At 38.8% G+C, this 20,549-nt stretch overlaps 1 protein-coding gene across 1 annotated transcript in view; it reads left to right on the top strand.

Moving 5' to 3' along the window:
* Window positions 1-20,549, top strand: part of LOC126101551 (Fanconi anemia group D2 protein) — a 225,542-nt gene that overhangs the window by 199,991 nt on the left and 5,002 nt on the right. The window contains exons 21-24 of the mRNA XM_049912189.1: window positions 9,237-9,471; window positions 13,345-13,531; window positions 13,642-13,791; window positions 18,131-18,298. Of these exons, the coding sequence (XP_049768146.1) occupies window positions 9,237-9,471; window positions 13,345-13,531; window positions 13,642-13,791; window positions 18,131-18,298 (740 nt within the window). The remainder of the gene's footprint in view (window positions 1-9,236; window positions 9,472-13,344; window positions 13,532-13,641; window positions 13,792-18,130; window positions 18,299-20,549) is intronic.

The following is a 20,549-nucleotide window of genomic DNA, read 5'->3' as shown; positions in this document are numbered from 1 at the left end:
GTGTGTTGTATGAAACTTCTTTATACACTCCTGGAAATTGAAATAAGAACACCGTGAATTCATTGTCCCAGGAAGGGGAAACTTTATTGACACATTCCTGGGGTCCGATACATCACATGATCACACTGACAGAACCACAGGCACATAGACACAGGCAACAGAGCATGCACAATGTCGGCACTAGTACAGTGTATATCCACCTTTCGCAGCAATGCAGGCTGCTATTCTCCCACGGAGACGATCGTAGAGATGCTGGATGTAGTCCTGTGGAACGGCTTGCCATGCCATTTCCACCTGGCGCCTCAGTTGGACCAGCGTTCGTGCTGGACGTGCAGACCGCGTGAGACGACGCCTCATCCAGTCCCAAACATGCTCAATGGGGGACAGATCCGGAGATCTTGCTGGCCAGGGTAGTTGACGTACACCTTCTAGAGCACGTTGGGTGGCACGGGATACATGCGGACGTGCATTGTCCTGTTGGAACAGCAAGTTCCCTTGCCGGTCTAGGAATGGTAGAACGATGGGTTCGATGACGGTTTGGATGTACCGTGCACTATTCAGTGTCCCCTCGATGATCACCAGTGGTGTACGGCCAGTGTAGGAGATCGCTCCCCACACCATGATGCCGGGTGTTGGCCCTGTGTGCCTCGGTCGTATGCAGTCCTGATTGTGGCGCTCACCTGCACGGCGCCAAACACGCATACGACCATCATTGGCACCAAGGCAGAAGCGACTCCCATCGCTGAAGACGACACGTCTCCATTCGTCCCTCCATTCACGCCTGTCGCGACACCACTGGAGGCGGGCTGCACGATGTTGGGGCGTGAGCGGAAAACGGCCTAACGGTGTGCGGGACCGTAGCCCAGCTTCATGGAGACGGTTGCGAATGGTCCTCGCCGATACCCCAGGAGCAACAGTGTCCCTAATTTGCTGGGAAGTGGCGGTGCGGTCCCCTACGGCACTGCGTAGGATCCTACGGTCTTGGCGTGCATCCGTGCGTCGCTGCGGTCCGGTCTCAGGTCGACGGGCACGTGCACCTTCCGCCGACCACTGGCGACAACATCGATGTACTGTGGAGACCTCACGCCCCACGTGTTGAGCAATTCGGCGGTACGTCCACCCGGCCTCCCGCATGCCCACTATACGCCCTCGCTCAAAGTCCGTCAACTGCACATACGGTTCACGTCCACGCTGTCGCGGCATGCTACCAGTGTTAAAGACTGCGATGGAGCTCCGTATGCCACGGCAAACTGGCTGACACTGACGGCGGCGGTGCACAAATGCTGCGCAGCTAGCGCCATTCGACGGCCAACACCGCGGTTCCTGGTGTGTCCGCTGTGCCGTGCGTGTGATCATTGCTTGTACAGCCCTCTCGCAGTGTCCGGAGCAAGTATGGTGGGTCTGACACACCGGTGTCAATGTGTTCTTTTTTCTATTTCCAGGAGTGTATATCTCGGTTATTTTTTATATTCTTTTATATGTGTTCTTTGTTCCTAGCACAACAGCATGACGTATGCATAGATGTGAATCAGTTACTGGAAACTGTCAATCTGCATGTACAATAATCACATACAATATGTACATTTCTGGACATATCATGGCATTATGGTTCTGTGAGAAAGATACTGACATCTGTTAAACTAATACTAAGTACATTTCTGTAATATGCTTTCTGTACTTTACATACATGCATAGCTAACATCCAAAGGTTTATAATATCCCTAATTTTGTAGGTGACAAATTAAATTGTTGAAGCTGCTAAGGCAAAATAAAAAATATAATTACTTATGACACAGGAATTTGTTCAGAAATGTGTAATACAGTTATTGAAAATAACAGTGTTAAATAAAATAGTAAAGCTGTTGTCATATGTAGGAGCATAAAGCTCAGAATCCTGAAAACCGGCCAACATGTTTTGTTTAACAAACAGTGCCTTCTACAGAATCTTATTCCTAAATGTGTGTGCCCATTTATGAAAATTCAGAATACTTGTACCCGTTCTGTAGTTATGAAGGAATTTATGTCTTTCTTGATTAATAATGAGGTATGCAGACTATATCGCAAGAAAGACTCTCTTAACTGTAAGGCTCATCTGTTACATTTAGAATTTAGTAAATTATTACATGCCATACAATTTGACATCATTTCAAAATCCATTAATGAGTGGTTAATTGTAGAGTGAGAACTGATCATTCAGCAACACCACAAAAAACTCTTAGCCCTTGAATATGCTCAAAAAGCCTACTGGTTTAAAAAGAAACCAGTTTGTAATTGTCTTCACTTTTCTTTCTACAAGATGATTATTAACAACACCAACATAGCCTTTGATACATCAGAATTTAACACTTCAAATAAAGTCTTAAATATAACAATGAAACTTCTGTAGATCAGACTACTGTTACGGAATTAATTGTTGATGTGAAAATTGCTATGGATACTTCCAAACTCGACAGACGCAAATGAGCTAAAATATGTTCCAAAGTTAATGAGCTTATTACAAAAGAAACTGATAACAGCAGACATAGAAATAAAAAGAAATATGTTCTCTTTTCACAGTGAAGTGCTTTAATAAGAAGCTCAAAGAAAAAAATGCTCTCATCATAAAATAAGATAATGACAATTCTTCTGTTATCTTGTATAAAAATGACTATATAAATAAAACATTAGAATTCTTTTTTGATAACAACATCCATAACATTAGCAAGGGCCAACTGTCCCCTCTTTATACATCTTTGAGGTGGTTCTTTTCCTGTACAGCAGAGCTGGTCTATTAAAAAAAATTTTGAACACTCATGTAACACAAGACCCAAAGAAAACCTTATGCTCACCTCTCATTGCTTAAAACTGTGCGCTCAGGCCCCTCAGTATATAGCCATGAAAATTCACAACACAATAAAAGGGTGTGACATAATGAATATGAAGATAAATATTTTAAAAAGCAAGTTACCTGATTTTCTAATTGAATGGTGCTACTACTCTGTGGAAGATTTCATGAAGGACGAAGTTATACTTTGAGCTGGATCCCTAAAATGGAATAAAAATTTATGATAGTTATAGTAGATGTAAATACTGTAAGTTTGTCAAATTTCAAGTTAGTAAATTCTCCACAAAGTATTATTTTAAGTGTGACAAAATTTTAAATAAGCAAATTGTAACTGACATGTATCCTGTACATCAGACACATGTTCTGAAATTGTGTAAGTTACGAGATAAATAAAACACGTTTTACATTTACTAACTTCACTAAAGAGCTTAAAAAGACCTTTGATGCCAGTAACTCCCTGTTTTTTCCCAAAGACCCTGCTAGATTATTAAGAGCGAATCCTGAGACTCCAACTTGACGTTCACAAGTTAAGATTCATAAAAATAAATGCCCTATTCATCCAGTCATTTATTAAATTGGCAGCCCTGGATGTTTCCTTTCTAAGAAGTTACAAGTTCTTCTCAAGAAATACTATACATATACAGTATCATTCTATGTGAAAACAGAAAACAGATTATTAACTCTCTTTAAAAAATGTCACTTTTTCTTCTAGCCATGTACTCACATCTTTCGATATTACAAATCTCTGCACTAACATTCCTCTAGACAGAACAATCCATATTACTGAAGACAGTTTCACTAAGTACGAGATATTGAATTCAAATGAAATTAAAGAATTGATAAATTTTTTGAGAATCATTGTAAAGTACAGTTACTATAGTGTCAGTGGTCAGCTAAACTATGTGATCAAAAGTATCCGAACATCTGGCTGAAAACAACTTAGTTGGTAACACTGAAATTCAATATGGTGTTCGCCCTCCCTTAGCCATGATGACAGCTTCCACACTCTCAGGTCAGGACTCTGTGCAGGCCAGTCCATTACATGTATGTTGTTGTCATGTGACCACTCTGCCACAGGCCGTGCATTATGAACAGTGCTTGATCATGTTGAAAGATGCAGTCACCACCCCACCCCCACATTGCTCTTCAACAGTGGGAAGCAAGAAGGAGCTTAAAACATCAATGTAGTCCTGTGATGTGATAGTACCACACAAAACAAGAAGCGGTGCAAGCCCCCTCCATGAAAAACATGTCCACACTATAACACCACCACCTCCGAATTTTACTGTTGACACTACACACCCTGGCAGGTGATGTTCACCAGGCATTCGCCAAACCCACATCCTGCTACCGGACCACATTGTGTACCATGATTCGTCACTCCACACAACATTTTTCCACTGTTCAATTGTCCAATGTTTACACTCCTTACATCAAGCGAGGCATCATTTGGCATTTACTGGCGTGATGTGTGGCTTATGAACAGCCACTCGACCATGGAATCCAAGTTTTCTCGCCTCCCGCATATCTGTCATAGTGCTTGCATTGGATTCTGATGCAGTTTGGAATTCCTGTGTGATGGTATGAATAGATGTCCGCCTATTACACGTTACGACCCTCTTCAACTGTCAGCAGTCTCTGTCAGTCAACAGACAAGATTGGCCTGTACGCTTTTGTCCTGTACTTGTCCCTTCATGTTTCCACTCTACTGTCACATCGGGAACAGTGGACCTAGGGACGTTTAGTAGTATGGAAATCTCGCGTACAGACGTATCACACAATTGATGCCCAATCACCTGACCACATTCGAAGTCCATGAATTCTGTGGAGTGCCCCATTCTCCTCTCTCATGATGTCTAATGATGACTGAGGTTGCTGATATGGAGTACGTGGCAGTAGGTGGCAGCACAAAGCACCTAACATGAAAAACGTTTGTTTTCTGGGGGTGTCCGGATACTTTTGATCACATAGTGTATATCAACAAGATGAAGGCCTTGCTATGAGGAATTGTCCTGCTGGATTTGTATCTGACATCTTCATTAATAATGTTGAAATACTTACATTAATTCCTACCCCACATTAGCCAATAACATTTCTTTCTACAGATGAAATGTTGATGATACTATCACTGTTTTAAAAGGAGGTGTGGAGGATGTCAAATAACTTTGTGAGTCACTGAACTGCTTCCCTCCTAAAATTAAATTTATATGTGAAATACATAATCAACATAATGAGCTGAGTTTTCTGGACCTGAAACATGTGTTTACTAGATGGTAAAATTAACTTGGTAGTCACAGGAAACCCACCACAACAGATAACCTCATTCATAGAATTGCATTTTCACTCTGCAGCAGAGTGTGCACTGATATGAAACTTCCTGGCAGATTAAAACTGTGTGCTGGACTAAGATTCGAACTCAGGACCTGATTTCGAATCTCGGTCCAGCACACACTTTTAATCTGCCAGGAAGTTTCAACCTCATTCATGCCTCTTCTCAGCACCCCATTAAATAAAAATTGGCATTCTTTCATACTATGATCGACTGTATTATTGAGGTGCCCCTAACCCCTTTTGCTACTGGAACAGAACTTAATAACTTAAGAGTATATAGCAGTCAGAAACAGATATCAAGCAAATCTTGTACAAAAACTTTATAATGATAAAACCAACAAGAATAAAAATTCCAGTATACTGAGTAAAGATGGTCTTACTGTGTAAGAAATGCATAACGATTCCATTTCTAGATGACATTTCATGTTGTATAGCTAATTTGTGTCAAAAAATACATCACTGTGTCCTTTACCACTAATAATGCTACCAAGTTCCTCTTCATGTATAATGAGAAATCTCCAACTGAAGAATTTCTCAGATCTGCAGAGTATAAAATACAATATAATATCGACTTTGGCTTTGTTTCTTTGAGTTTGATTTTCATTGCTCCCAGACTTCCTCCATTGCTCCCAGACTTCCTCCATCCTTCCAGACTCTCATTCGTTTTCTTCCTAGTCCCACCTTTTGTTTTTATATCCTGCATTTTGTGTTGTCTCTCTAAAAAGTATTTTGTAATCTTTGCCAATTTAGGTGAGAGATGGGGTTTTGGATTTGTAGCTATTTAGTAAGTAGAAGGGCTGCTGGGTTAGTCTGTTGTTATCCATCCTATATGTGTGTCCATAAAACTCTAGTCTTATTTTCCTCATTACATCAGTTAGATTTTCCATTTACAAATAGAGCTATTTGTTTGATCATAATTTGAATTTAATATTACTATTACTTCTAGGTCCCAGGATTTTCCTTGCAATTCTTGTTTCAACTTGTTTCAGTTTTTCAAGATCCCCAAATCTTGTTAGTTTAACTATTTCTGCTGCATACATTGTTCCAGGCCTTACCCCTGTTTGACAGTGTCTTAGTTTTGTGTTCCAGGACAAAGTTCTTTTGTTATAAATGTTTTTGTCATCTAGAATGCCCTTTCCGTTTTATGTATTCTATTTTCTTTGGCGATCTTTTCTTTTGTGTTGCTCGTTATCCAATCTCTCTCCTAGGTATTTAATACAATTTGTTTTAGATATTCTTTTGTGAATTTTGAGATTTGGAAGGCAACTCATTGAGATCTCTTATGATTTTTTTTTTTTTTTCCAAATATATTTAGTCCTATTTTGTCTTATTGTTTCTGTAGCTCTGTGATTTATTCTTTGGCTCTATCCAGTGTGTCAGTAATTAATGCCATTCCATCTGCAAAAGCTAGGCAGTCTATGGTGAAAGTAGGGGTGATAAACCAATCTCCCTGTCTTACTCCTGATTTTTATTTCAAAAGGTTTTAACAGTTCCCCATAAAATTTACTTTTGACATTGTGTTTGTTTAAGTCTCTTTGATTATTATTGTTGAGTCTGATTTTCTTTTCAGTGTTTATTAGTGCATTTCTATCAAGTGAGTCATCTGAATTTCTAAATCTACAAAAGTTATCGAATATTTCAAATTGGCCGGCTGGAGTGGCCGTGCGGTTCCAGGCGCTACAGTCTGGAACTGAGCAACCATTACGGTCGCAGGTTCTAATTCTGCCTCGGGCATGGATGTGTGTGATGTCCTTAGGTTTAATTAGTTCTAAGTTCTAGGCGACTGATGACCTCAGCAGTTAAGTCGCATAGTGCTCAGAGCCATATTTCAAATTGCTGATTTTCCATGTCTCTATGACCGATTCTTTTGATTTAGTATTTGCCCTGCACAAGACCTTCCCTTTCTAAATCCTGCTTGATAATCTCATAATTGTGAGTTGAGTATTCCTTCAGCCCTCTTTAAAATTGCCATGGACAGGATCTTATCCACTGAAGTGCCAAGGGAACTGGTATAGGCATGCATATTCAAATACAGAGATTTTTGTTAGATCGGTTACTGCTGTGGCAGTGGCAGGTTGTCAAGATTTAAGTGAGTTTGAATGAGCGATGGGACCCAGCATCTCCGAAGTAGCAGTGAAGTGGGGATTTCCCCGTATGACCATCTCACGAGTGTACTGTGAATATCAGGAGTCTGATAAAACATCAAATCTCTGACATCGCTGCAGCCAGAAAAAGATCCTGCATGAAAAGGACCAACGATGACTGAAGAGAATTGTTCAACATGACAGATGTGCAGCCCTTCCCCTAATTGCAGCAGGTTTCAATGGTGGGCCATCAATAAGTGCAGTGTGCAAACAATTCAAAAAAACATCATCAATGTAGGTTTTCGGACCCGAAGGCCCATTCTTGTACCCTTGATGGTTGCATGACACACAACTGTATGCCTTTCCTGGGCCTGTCAACACTGACGTTGTACTGTTAATGACCAGAAACATGTTGCCTGGTTGGATGAGTCTTGTTTCACACTGTATTGAGTAGATGTATGTGTATGGGTATGGAGACAACCTCATGAATCCATGGACTCTGCATGTCAGCAGGGGGCTATTCAAGCTGGTGGAGGCTCTGTAATGGTGTGGGGTGTGTGCAGTTGGAGTGATACGGGACACCTGATACTTCTAGCTATGACTCTTGACAGGTGACCTGCATGTATGCATCTTGTCTTACCACCTGCATCCATTCACGTCCATTGTGCATTCTGCCGGACTTGGGCAATTCCAGCAAGACAATACGACACTCCACATGTCCAGAATTTCTACATAGTGGCTCCAGGAACACTCTTCTGAGTTTAAACACTTCCGCTGGCCACCAAACTCCCCAGACATGAACATTATTGAGCATATCTGAGATGCCTTGCAAGGTGCTTGCAAAAGAAATATACACCCCCTCATTCTCTTACGGATTTATGGACAGCCCTGCAGGAGTCATGGTGTCAGTTCCCTCTGGCACTACTTCAGACATTAGTCGAGTCTATGCCACATTGTGTTGCAGCACTTCTGCGTGATTGCGGAGGGTCTACGTGATATTAGGCAGGTGTACCAGTTACATTGGCTCTTCCTTATTTGTCACTGGCAAGAGATAATTCCCTCTGTAATTGTTAGGATCAGTTTTCTTTCTTTTTTTATGTAGTGGATGTATTAATGCCAATATTTCTCCTCCTCCCCCCTCTTTCTGTCCATTTCCTCTTCTCTCCTCTCTGACCTTGAGCCTTATTTATTGTTATTGCTAATAAGTACTAGATTGTGAATTGCAATCACTTCTTCATATGGATAGGATTATAAACTTTAAGACAGTTCAGATTCTGTAGTAGTATTCTAATCATCAGTTGATAAATCACAAATAGAACTTCCTCTTTTCTGTAAAACTGTGTGGAAGAAAACAGAAAAGTTATATTGTTGTGTACACAATTTTTGTTTAAAACTACAAATAAGGAGAAAGAATAAACATACAAGAAACAATTCGTCTAATGGTTTACATGCCCTGCTATACTAGTTAAAACTGGCTACAAGAAAGAACATGAAACCACACCTTGTCACAGCACAGCTCAGCACAGAATTTTCTTTTTCACAATTAGTTTTAACAGCAAACTTGGATATTGTTGTTTTAAAAAAAATATGTAGCCTATGGCAGTCAAAATGTTTATTAGCGTACTGTGTAAAAATTTGAAGTAAATCAGTCAATAACTTTGAAGAATTTTACTAACAATGTTTCCCCTTTGATATATTTATATATATTTGATATATTTATATATATTTAAAAGATGTACAGCCTGTGTCCATCTGAATGTTTATTAGAGTAGTGTGTAAAAATCTGAAGTGAACTGTTCAGGAACTTTTTGACATATTTGGAAACAACATTAAATGATGTTTTATCTTTATATATTAATGACGACTTGTCTTTATATAGTAGTATAGATGACATTGCTCAAATTACAGTAAAGAAATGAATAAAGAAACCAAATGAACAAAACTGTGAAAAGTCAGATGCAGAAAACTATTTTTTAAATTTTGCTTTACATTTACAGCGGAGGTATGCCGTGCATTCCTGAACAGGCCATGGTTTACAGAGACAGGAAGTCCTGAGACAGGAGCAGCATGTGGGCGTGGCTTACGCATCCTCCTCAGTAACTACATTTCATGTTCCTCAGATAAACTTCAGTTCCTAAGAGATACCCTGTCAGAAGTAAGAGAAGAAATTGAACAGCATACTAACAATGGAAATAACAACTGGAGCCTACAAGTTTTTCCCACTGTTAATAAGTAGGTACACTTCAGAAAAAAATGTTGAGAGTTACAATTGTTATTGTCAGATATATGTTAGCATTATAGATGAACACCATGCAGTAAGGGTGAGCCCTCAACACTTCATTACAGTTTAATTTCATAAGAAAACCGGCAGAATTTTGTCAGAGCCATAAATAATTAGCTAATATGATTGTCTTGTTTGGTGAGGATAATCATGGATGGAAAACAAACAGTGGTGTGAGTAAAGGCAGCCACTCTCCAACAAAGGATCCATTGAGCAGTAGATACACAAGTAAATGAGAAATTGCACGTTATAGCTTCAGCTTTCAAACTTGGGGTCTTTTCTTTCAGAACATACAGGTATGCCACACGGATGATCAGTACATCTCTTGTAGTGCTTCTAGTCGAGTGTCAGTGTTTAGAGATTGTATCTCTACACAATATCTGTGTGTGCTGAAAATGCACTCAAATTCAGGAGCTGGGAATAAATGTTAAGTTTCTTTTTCATGTACCTACTCAAAATATGAACCACGCAACCCTGACGATCACAAAAGCAGATAAATGCAGTAACTATTGCACAAACAGCTTTACAACTCATGGATCAAAATGGCTGACAAGAATAATATACAAAAGAATGGAAAAGGAAATTGAGGTTCTGTTAGATAATGATCTGTTTGGCTTTAAGAAAGTATAAGATGGCAGCGAGACAGTTCTGGCATTGCACTCGATAATAGAGGCAAGACTTAAGAAAAGTCACAGCACTATCGTAGTGTTCTGTGGTATTGAAAAAAAAATGACAGTATCAAATTGTGCAAGATATTTGAAATCCCCAGAACAATAGGCATCAGCTCTATCATAAGGTAGGTCATTTACAGTGTTCACAGGAACTGAGAGGGAACAATAACAAAGCATGTATTAAAAATGGTGTAAGGCAGCGAGACTTTATCCCCTACTGTTCAACCTATACTTCAAAGAAACAATTATGGAAATGAAAGGGAATTACGTAATAGTGTGTGGAATATCTCTACAGTTCAAATTACTCACCCCTTTTCTTTGAGCAGAAGGGTTTAACCTTTTGAAGGCCAGCCACTTTAGGAGGCCTCCGGGCTGAGAAAACCAGCCCTAAATTCTATTATTGAAAGCGGTTCTGACAAATGTAATTAGTGTATCTTAAACAATACCAGAGAATGAAAGTTGCTACTCACCATATGATGAAGATGCTGAGTCGCGATAGGCACAACAAAAATGCTGAGTCGCGATAGGCACAACAAAAAGATTCACACAGTTATAGCTTTCGGCCATTAAGGCTTTTGTCAGCAGTAGACACACACACACACACACACACACACACAAACGCAACTTGCACCCGCGTCTGCAGTCCATCTTGAAGAGTAATATGTAAATTAAAGTGAACCAAGGTTCAGATTTATTTTGCATATTTGCTTTATTTCTTTGATAGATTAAAAATTTTAAAATAATAAAGAAAGAAATTATACTTATCATTCTGTAAGGTGAGTTATTGAGCAATTTTGTCCTCTTGAGCTTCCAAAGTTTCTTGCTCCCTCAACAAACATGACATATTTGTAGCAGAATTACTGCAAACTGCAAAACGTAACAAGCGCGCACGCACAAGCGCGCGCGCGCGCGCGCGCGCTCACACACACACACACACACACACACACACACACACACACAGAATTTTGTCAATGTAATCATGTATTGGCTCAGCCATTTGTGGCAGCAGCTGTTACGTTAACTAATGTTTCTTTTGAAATAATTCTAGAAATTGACAACAGGAGGCAGAGCCTGTCATGGGCCCCATAGCAAGATGTTCGTACATTGTTCTCATACTAAATGAGTCTAGTTTTCAAGTGATATGGTTGGCTCATGCATTGAGAAAACTGCGGCCCAAGCTGTACTTGGGCTCGGTCTTTTGCAAACAGCGTTGTGGCCTGAGTTATGCTCAGGGTAGGCCAGCAAACTGTTACATCTTTCAGTCTGAAGGTTATTTACCCAACATTATGATCATCTGCTTAACAGCATGTTGGTCTGCTTTCGGAACACAGTAAAGCAGCAGATCTGTGTGGTAGGGATTCGATACATCCTTGGTTGGTTTCCAAGATATGTAACACCAAATATGTTTGCACTGATTGCCCAGTTCCCATAAAATACAATCCTTGTGGGCACAGAGCTGGCACCCAGTAGTGTTCCATAGGTGTCGTGGTGCCTGTGATTACTACCATAGGTCTCATGGATGCCCAGGTGATCATTCCCCGTAACAAAATACCAACATGAGCTGCCTGTGTCCATGGTGTGGTGCTTGTTTTGAGCAACTCTTCTCCTTTGAGCAATCTTCTCCTGTATGATGGCACATCTGGACAAGAAATGTGATTCATATGATGAGGCAACATTTCCATTGATCAGTTGTCCAACCTTTATGATCTGATGCTGACTGCAAACATAATGGACGTCACTGGGTCAACATGGAAACACGTGGAGGTTATCTGCTGCGGAACCCCAAAGTGCATTGACCGGTGTTCTCCAAAACACTTTTGCCTGAACCAGCATTGTAGTCTGTCATTGGATCTGCCATATATAATTGCCTTATCCTGCTTTACTGAGGAGGCAAGCCTCCGATCTCTGCGTCTTGTGATGTGGTGTGGACATCTGACACCTTGTTGTCTGCTCATGGTTTTCCCAGCCTTCATCCACTTTCTACTACTCACAACATAGCATATGAACAGCCAATCACCTTTACTATTTCTGAGATGCTTGTTCTCAGTTACCGGCTCATAATTAGCTACGCATTTTTAAAAACACTTATGTAACTGAATTTCCCTGCTTGCAGCCTGTATCGTTGCTAAAATGATTCTTATGCCAATTCATTGTTGTCTCGTGACATTGACACCTGATCTCAAATGGCAAATTAGGGAGATGATAGTTGCAGTATGTGTGTTTGTTAGCTGTTAAGGAGGTGTAGTCTAAAAGATAACCAGTTCTCCACCTTTTTATATGCCTGTCTGCTGCTTAGCACCATATCAGTTTCATGAATATCAGTTTATTCTCATTCACATTTTATGTTTTCTTAAACATGCATTTATAAACAGTTACAAATTAGATGTGTTGATACTTAACTTATGTACTATGTTGACACAATGCTCAAACAATTAATTGTTTACTTACAAAAAATCTTAGGTCACAGAAGAAATCTTTCAGTTTGCAGGGGAGTGTGCACTGTTTTGAAACTTCCAAGCAGATCAAAACTGTATGCTGGACTGTGGCTTGAGCCTGGAAACTGGTCTTTTGCCAGCAGTGCTCTTGCAGGCTGAGCAATCCAGGTGGAGCTCATAATCCATCCTTACAGCTTTATTTCTGATATTACCTCTCTCCTGTTTTTTCAGACTTCACAGAAGTTCTCCTGCATACTTTGTGGCACTAGCTCTCTTGGAAGAAAGGAGTTGCAGAGAAATGGTGTAGCCACAGCGTAAGTCATTGTTTCCAAAATGAATGTTTGACTCTGTTGTTCCTCTCCTCCAGGAGTGCTAGAGCCACAAGGTATGTAGTAGAATTTGTGTGAAGTTTGCAGAGTAGGAGAGAGATACTAGCTATAGCAAAGATGTGAGGTTGGGTCATGAGTAGTGACTCGGTTCTTCAGCTGACAGAATTGCTCTCATAGGACAATGTTCTGGGGTCAAGTTGTGGTCCAACACACAGTTTTAACCTGCTAAGAAGTTTCGAGATAAGTTCAGTTTCATATTATATTCATTGACATTATTATTCTAGTAGTAAAATAGATATATTGTTATTATTATTATTCAAGTAGTAAAATAGGTTGTTATCATTATTATTATTATTATTATTATTATTATTATTATTATTATTTTCCAGATCAAACTTCAGTGTTCTCTTTGTTCAGCTATTCAAATGCCTGCTGGAGGGAGCTGAAGATGCTTTTAATAGTATGTCCAGCAGTGAAAAGCAGTTCAAAGTTTGGAGGCTTATAGTTGACTTCTTGCCAGAATTTGAGGCCATTGTTAAAATTCATAGTGGAGGAACTTTGAGTGCTGTAATTAGGGTAATTTATTCCAATCTCAGTTCATTATTTAGGTTGTACTAATAATAATTATGATATTTTAGAGTCAAATTGTATTATGATTTCGCAACTTATAAGTAATTTTGCTGCAGATGTCCCAGCAACTGCTAAAACTGTTTCTTAACAGTGGTATCAGACTGATGGATGCTTTTCTCAGAGACAAACGAGAGGAAGTCATATTGCTGCTGAAAGATTTGCAAAAATATAATCGGTTTTTGCATAATCTCTGTTTCTATTCAAAGGTACGCATAGTAAATAATTGCAAAGAATGCAACATTTGGAGAAACAGTGTTTTTCAGATTGGTAATTGATGTATATTGCATTCGAAAATTGTTATAATAGGATTAAACAGCAAACATTTTTTCAGTGGCTGTAAACAGAAATCACATTGAAGTAAATAAAACTAACCTATGAATGCTGAGAGATAAATTTTAGTACTCATTGCACAGAGCAAATAATTTGAATTATATCTATTTTACATCCACAGAAGCAAGCAGTAACAAATTGAGACATTTAATTTCCTCAGTTTTAAGTATTCTTTGTGTTGTGATCTTTAGTGTTAAGCATACCATTTGTGTAAGCCAGATAGTAAGTGTGACTATAAGGAAATTAATATTGCACAAGTTCCTTTTTTTCCCCCAATGCAGAACATGATAAATGTTTATTGATTTGCCTTCATTAGCTGCAATGATATTGCAGATTCAAACCAGACTATGATGCGATCTCTGCCTCTGTCACCACGTAGTCCCATCTGGCATTTGCGAGGGGAACAGGGGAAGAGGGCATCAGATAGTGATATCAAAAGTACCCTCCGCCACACACAGTTAGATGGCTTGCGGAGTATGATGTGGATGTAGAAGTCCATTTTTGGCCAACGTACTGACTAACATGTTGCTTGATCTCAATAAGAACATTATTAAATTTATAATATTAAGCCCCCACTTGTAAAATGCCCACCCACTTCTCTTGTTTCCCTTCTTAATATCTGAAAATTCAGACTGAGTCTCTGCATGTCCTTGATGTAACTTCAAGCATTCTCTTTCTCTTCAGCTAAGTCTTCCTTATTGACTGTAAAGTAACATTTTTAGCTCCCATGCCCTTCTTCAACAATTTTAAAGAATTTATATTCTTAACACTACACAAAACCAGACAAAATTATCACTGCAGCTTCACTTGCCTTTTCTAAAAAATTAGCCATACACTGCTACTGCTTCACAAAACTACCTCAGTGATGTCTCACTGCGATTATAAATATGTCTGATATGCAGTATCTAAATGTAAGTTGTCTTGAAATTGGAGACAGTTGCCCTCCAGCATCTGAATAATTTATGTGGCCTTTCATTATTGGGCAATCGTCGGAACCACAAGAAAAAGTTATTTGATATCCATTGAGCATTGCAGCACATTCTCGTGTTATTTCTGTGATTTGATACTGATGGGAAGAACGCGATGTAGAATCTTGTGCTCTCATTCAGTTAAGGAGAAGTGACAATCCACATTGCTAGGCTTTATAATTATAGATTCGTGTTATACTCCTTTCTCTTTATTTGTCCACACTCAAGAGGCATCACCTCAATTATTCAATTTGTTAGTATATGTAATTGTCGAATGGAATAAATCTGATTATCTTTCCTGACATTTCAGACTACACATATATTGTCACATCAACCATTTCCTAAAACCAAGAAAACATATTGGTGGGGTTAACTTGATGTTAATTTACATACATAACTACTTTCTATGAGGCAAGCAACCTCACCTAATCCAATTCTTCAATAGAGGACGGGATTCCATAGGCAGATGTCACTAAGTGCATAAGAATCTCATTGGGGGAATTTATAATAGAATTTTGAGTTCAGCACATAGTTCATTTGCATATCGCCTCGCAGTAGCAGACAAAACTTGGAGGTCGCTTCCCATGGCTAAAGCTTCAGTTTAATTTTAGAAGTAAGTCTATTACATCTTTAAATCATTTCTACCTTACAGTCATTGTAAAACGAATTAGATACAATCTGTTCTTGACAGCAACTCATCATTTCCTCCTTTTCTTATGGTGTAAATACGGAAGAAGCAAGAGACAGGTAGAGGCGAGTGCTATTGTGAGGCAAGGACAGGAGGAGGAAAGATGATAGGAATACAGTGGCAGTGAGAGCTCACCCAAGTGTAGACAGGTGTAGTTGCGTGTTATCACTGATTAAACATGTGAAGGAGAGTACATAGGCCCGTAAACTTAACAGAAGCAAGGGGCACAGAGAAGAATGAAGCTGTTGAAGGGGAAAAGGCATTAGAACAAATAGAGCAGAGTTTGTGGATATATAATATAAAACATGGCTACCATATAAACATGAATAACCTTCACTGTTGAATAATCCTTGCACCCTAATTGTAAGGGAGGGGAAAAAATTAACCATTGGCTGTAATTTGTGTTTTATTTACAAGAAAACATGATTCTGAAATAATGATTTTATTCATCATCCCTTTATCATCTTCAGTAGCAGAAGAGTCACTGTTGTCAACCTCTCCCCTCTGGGTGTTGTCCCCTGTTCCATCCAGAGAATTTGTTATATCACATTTTTTGAAGGATTATCCCATCAGTGGTAACAGACAGGAATTCCATGCACATTTCACCCATTCATAAGTCTGTTTTCATGAGCCATCCGTTGCATTAGTGCTGTTTAAGTGCTGCTTTGAATGGCCAATTTATATACACCTCTAGTGACTGCAGGATGGATGTTAGGCCTCCATGGATAATGACCAAATCAGTTTTCCCTTTTTGTAACATGTATCTCACTTCCTCAGCTGTTTGCTCAGGGAAGGTGTCCAGGATCAACATGTTACATAAATTCAGTAATGCACCAGGATGAAGTTGCCAAACATGCATCACCCAGTCAACTACAACCATCCACTCTTTTGGATTCACTCTGACCAATATGCCTTTAAGTAATATTTTTGGAATAGTTTTTCATTCACCTGTGCAGCAACATGCAACATCACTGTTCGCCTTTGCTTCTCATTCCTCCCAGTTCATATCATGATTCTGAATTTCCCTTTTTTGTTCATTCTCAAAATAGGCCGACATTTGATCTGTATTACCAATTTGTGATAATATATAGGAATATTTGTGGTGCAAATTTATCACATAGCGATGGAAATTCATTACTTTTTCCTTGTAATCACCTGGGAGTCACTGAGCGATGGTAGTTTTCCTCTGGAAGCCTAATCCATATCAATTGAAGTATCTTGATAGCCATCCCCAACTAGCTTTGAAACTGGTGATTCCTAGTTCTTGGCTAAAGCCAGTGCTTTGAGTTCACACAGTTCACTAGTCACTGCATATCCATATTGTCGCTTCTCACCTAGGTAATCACAGAGCCTGTATTTGTAGGCCCAGATGCTTCACTTTTTGACCACTAAATACTGGGCAATTACAGTTTGTTTCTTGAAGCCTCATTTTGTTTTGTCGCAAATACAATCCTCATTCACATCATACTTTCTTCCCTGTGTATGGTTTCCAACGTTTTCTGCTTCTTCAATAATTTGAAGTTTCTTTAGCTGTGTACAAGAGATAGTCATAAGAATGTAGTCATGTTTAACAAGTTAACACATGTTTAATACTCACTTCTAACGTGCTACTGACGCGTTAGACGGAGGCTGCAACAGTGCTTTAGTATAACGGATGGTGTTGTTGGAGATGGAGCAGTACCAATCTTATCACAATTAATCAGCACACCTCTGTTTTTCATCCTTAAGGTGGATGGTGAATTGCCACCTAATTTGTCTTATATATATAAAAAAACCTTGGTTTTCTTGTGGGGTTTCAGGTAATTAAGACAACCTTTTTCATGCAGAAAACACATAGTAGAGGTTTGCTTTTGCATATGACATGGAATACTATGTGGAGGCATAAATTCTGGGAGAGCTTCATAAATCAGGGAGAGCTTGATAAGTCAGGCTTCCACATGTGACAGCTCCAGTTTTCTTTTGGCCATATAAAGTGGGATTTTACCTCCTTTTTAATGCAAATAATGATAGAGGCTTCAATGTATCAATCAAAATTGGTTGTTCTAATATTAAAACACAGCTGTATAAACAAATATCATCAAGGAAATTCTCTTGATAAAACTATAAAATTTAAGGAGACAGGATGTCAGACAAATCCTTCCCTCCAGGAGAGAAAATTGCAATATTGTCAATACACACATATAAAAACTAACATAGTTTTCAGAACAATCATCCCTTCCCTGGGGAGGAAAGAGGGGTATATTGGGGAAAGCTAGGAAGGAGAGGCACAAGTCACTCGGACCAAAGGATGAACCTACTTGTTGTGAGGTCCTCAAGAATTCACATATGCTTATATCAATCCAACATAATATTTTGCTTATTTCTAACCAATGCAGTATTGTGCACATACAACAACAAACAGTTTCCGTGTTTAATCATGTTAAGTGTCGTATATAAAGAATTCACCAGGTCAGGCTCAAGTGTTCTGTTAAGAGTACATTTTTTATGGCTCCTTTGTATGTGTAGCTTTATTTTTTTCACACCCATTGGTAAAATGAAAGTTTTTTCTTTTTCCTCCAGGAACAAAAAAATGTAGCTGTAACAAAATTTGTGCCACGCTTGAGGCTAACATTGGAACAGCTGAGAGTGCAGGTGAAAAGTGTTCTAGCTGCCAATGGTTGCATTGGGGCTTTCACAGCAGGCAACCTTCGCAATCGAAATTTGCAAGGAGAAGTTATCTCGTCACAGGTAATCACTGAACATTTCTTTTTAATACTACAGTTTTCATCTCCTATTTAAAATTTGCTCTTTCGTTCCATCTGATTTTAAACTCACTGTCCTATGTTTTGTTTCACACACTATTTCCCATTTTTACATAGAAAACTGCTGTTAATAATCGTGTCAGATCCTCCAAAAATAAAAGATTGATGGTCAAAGTCCAAAGAAACTAAAAAAAACATGGATATAACCAGTTAAAATGTTACAAGTAAATATTTTAGCAGCATTTTTCTACCATTGTTTCATACACACAGAAACTAACTGCTGCCAATTACTTCCTCTTCAGTGTGCAAGTTATAGTGGTCACACTTTTCAGACAATATTACAGAAGTCTTAAGGAAAGAAGCAGAGGTTTTTAAATGAGTATTTCATTTCAGCATTTCATCAGAAGTGGTTCCTTATCCAGATGGATTGTGTGTGTGTGTGTGTGTGTGTAGAAAAGGAGGACCCCGGGGGGGGGGGGGGGGGGGGGGGGGGGGGGGGGGGGGGGAGGGAGGGGGGGGGGTACACCAGCATAGTGGAAAAACTGTGTGATTTAAACTACTAATGAACCAGATGAAGAAGTATATCAAGAATGAAGACAGTTCTTTTCCTCTCTAAATATTGTAAATTTCTTGTGACAGGAGTTCATGAGCATCAGCTGACTACTCACTTATCTCAGAAATCTTGAACTCCTATTTCACTGCTACATTCCCTAAAATGAGGTCCGTTCTGTCTTGACATTTTGCCCACCGCACCTAGAATAGCTTTTCATTCACCTCCCCCCCCCCCCCCCCCCCCCCCCTTCCTGAGGTTAAAAATCTCTACTGTTTTTTTTTTCCGATATGAGGCGAACATGATAATTACTGGCTCATGTTAATTCCTCCAATGGTTATTTCCACTTCTTTTGAATACATTATGGGAAAGGCAGTGATCAATGTCTTACAAATATTTACTATTAAAACAGTCTAGATCACGATTTATTTATCAAGGTGACCGGTTTCGACCACTACTGTGGTCATCTTCAGACCTACAAGTTGTATACAAAGCTTTAATTAGAGGGCTGCATACATTAAAGAAAATACATAAAGTTATAAAGCTATAAAAACAAAGAATTACCATTGAGTAGGAACCTCTTTCTGTTGGAGAATCACTACTGGAGAAACCAGTGCACGTCTTACTATATATAATGGGGGCTCCACCCACTTCTGACTGCATGATGTCATTACTAACCAATGAGTGATAAGTCGAATTACAATTTAAAATTTCTTAGTTAAAAGAACATTGTCAAGAATTAAAAATAAATTCACACTGAATTTAGCTTATTAAACAGCTATTGTCAATGAAGAAGTGTTAAAAAATATTTAAATATGTAGGAAAAAGGAGCTTTGATTTGGCAGTACATGGGATGCTCTCTTAAGGACTGTTAGTGAACCATTTGGAACCACTGGTTGCCATGGTGAAGTTGGATGCTGTTGCAAAGATGAGGCAGCAGGCTTCTTTCCACTGAAGTTGTTGTAAAGTCGATAGTCGAACTAGTGGTTGCCATGGTGAGGACAAACGCCAGTGCAAAGATGTGGCAGCAGGCTTCTTTCCATCGAAGTTGTTGTGAAAGTGAAATGGCGAAGACTGTCATGTCAGACGATGTATTATTGAGCAGCAACATGTCTTTATTGAAACGATTTTCAATGAGTAAGCTGCAATAATCTGTAGCTGACATGTATACTACATGCTGCACAAATATGATGCGAAGTAGTTGTCCGTATATATGAAATATTGTCTATGAAGTTGGTATGCAAATTACATGTGACGATTTTTAAAGGCATTGCTATTCCTCACATTATATGCCGGTCTTATAAGCAAATAATAATAATCAAAAAGAAAGGAATTTAAAATTATAAAATTATGAGCCGTAGTGTCAAAAATAAAAGGATGTGAATTAGAAATATGCAGTCTAAAAGCATATAAGCAAAATTCTAAAACAGATAGTCAGTCATAAAATAATATTTGTTGAAATAAAATTACAATGTAAAGATAAAATTTCCTAAAAGTCTTAATAATTTAAAAAAAAAATTATTATTTAAAAAACAAAGGACAGAAGAGTAAACATTCTAAAGCAGATCATCGAAAAGCTCAAAGAAATGTTTGTCTTTGAAATGAAGTTGTTCGTTTAAAACAGATAATGGATTACTTTTGTGAAGTGAAAAGATTTCAATTTCTTCTAAGGTATTTAGCAGTGGTC

This window comes from Schistocerca cancellata, chromosome 9 (assembly GCF_023864275.1).
Source record: "Schistocerca cancellata isolate TAMUIC-IGC-003103 chromosome 9, iqSchCanc2.1, whole genome shotgun sequence".
Taxonomy (NCBI): Eukaryota; Metazoa; Arthropoda; class Insecta; order Orthoptera; family Acrididae; genus Schistocerca; species Schistocerca cancellata.
The sequence above is the reverse complement of the archived record's forward strand: the minus strand, read 5'-3'. Positions and strand labels throughout refer to the sequence as shown.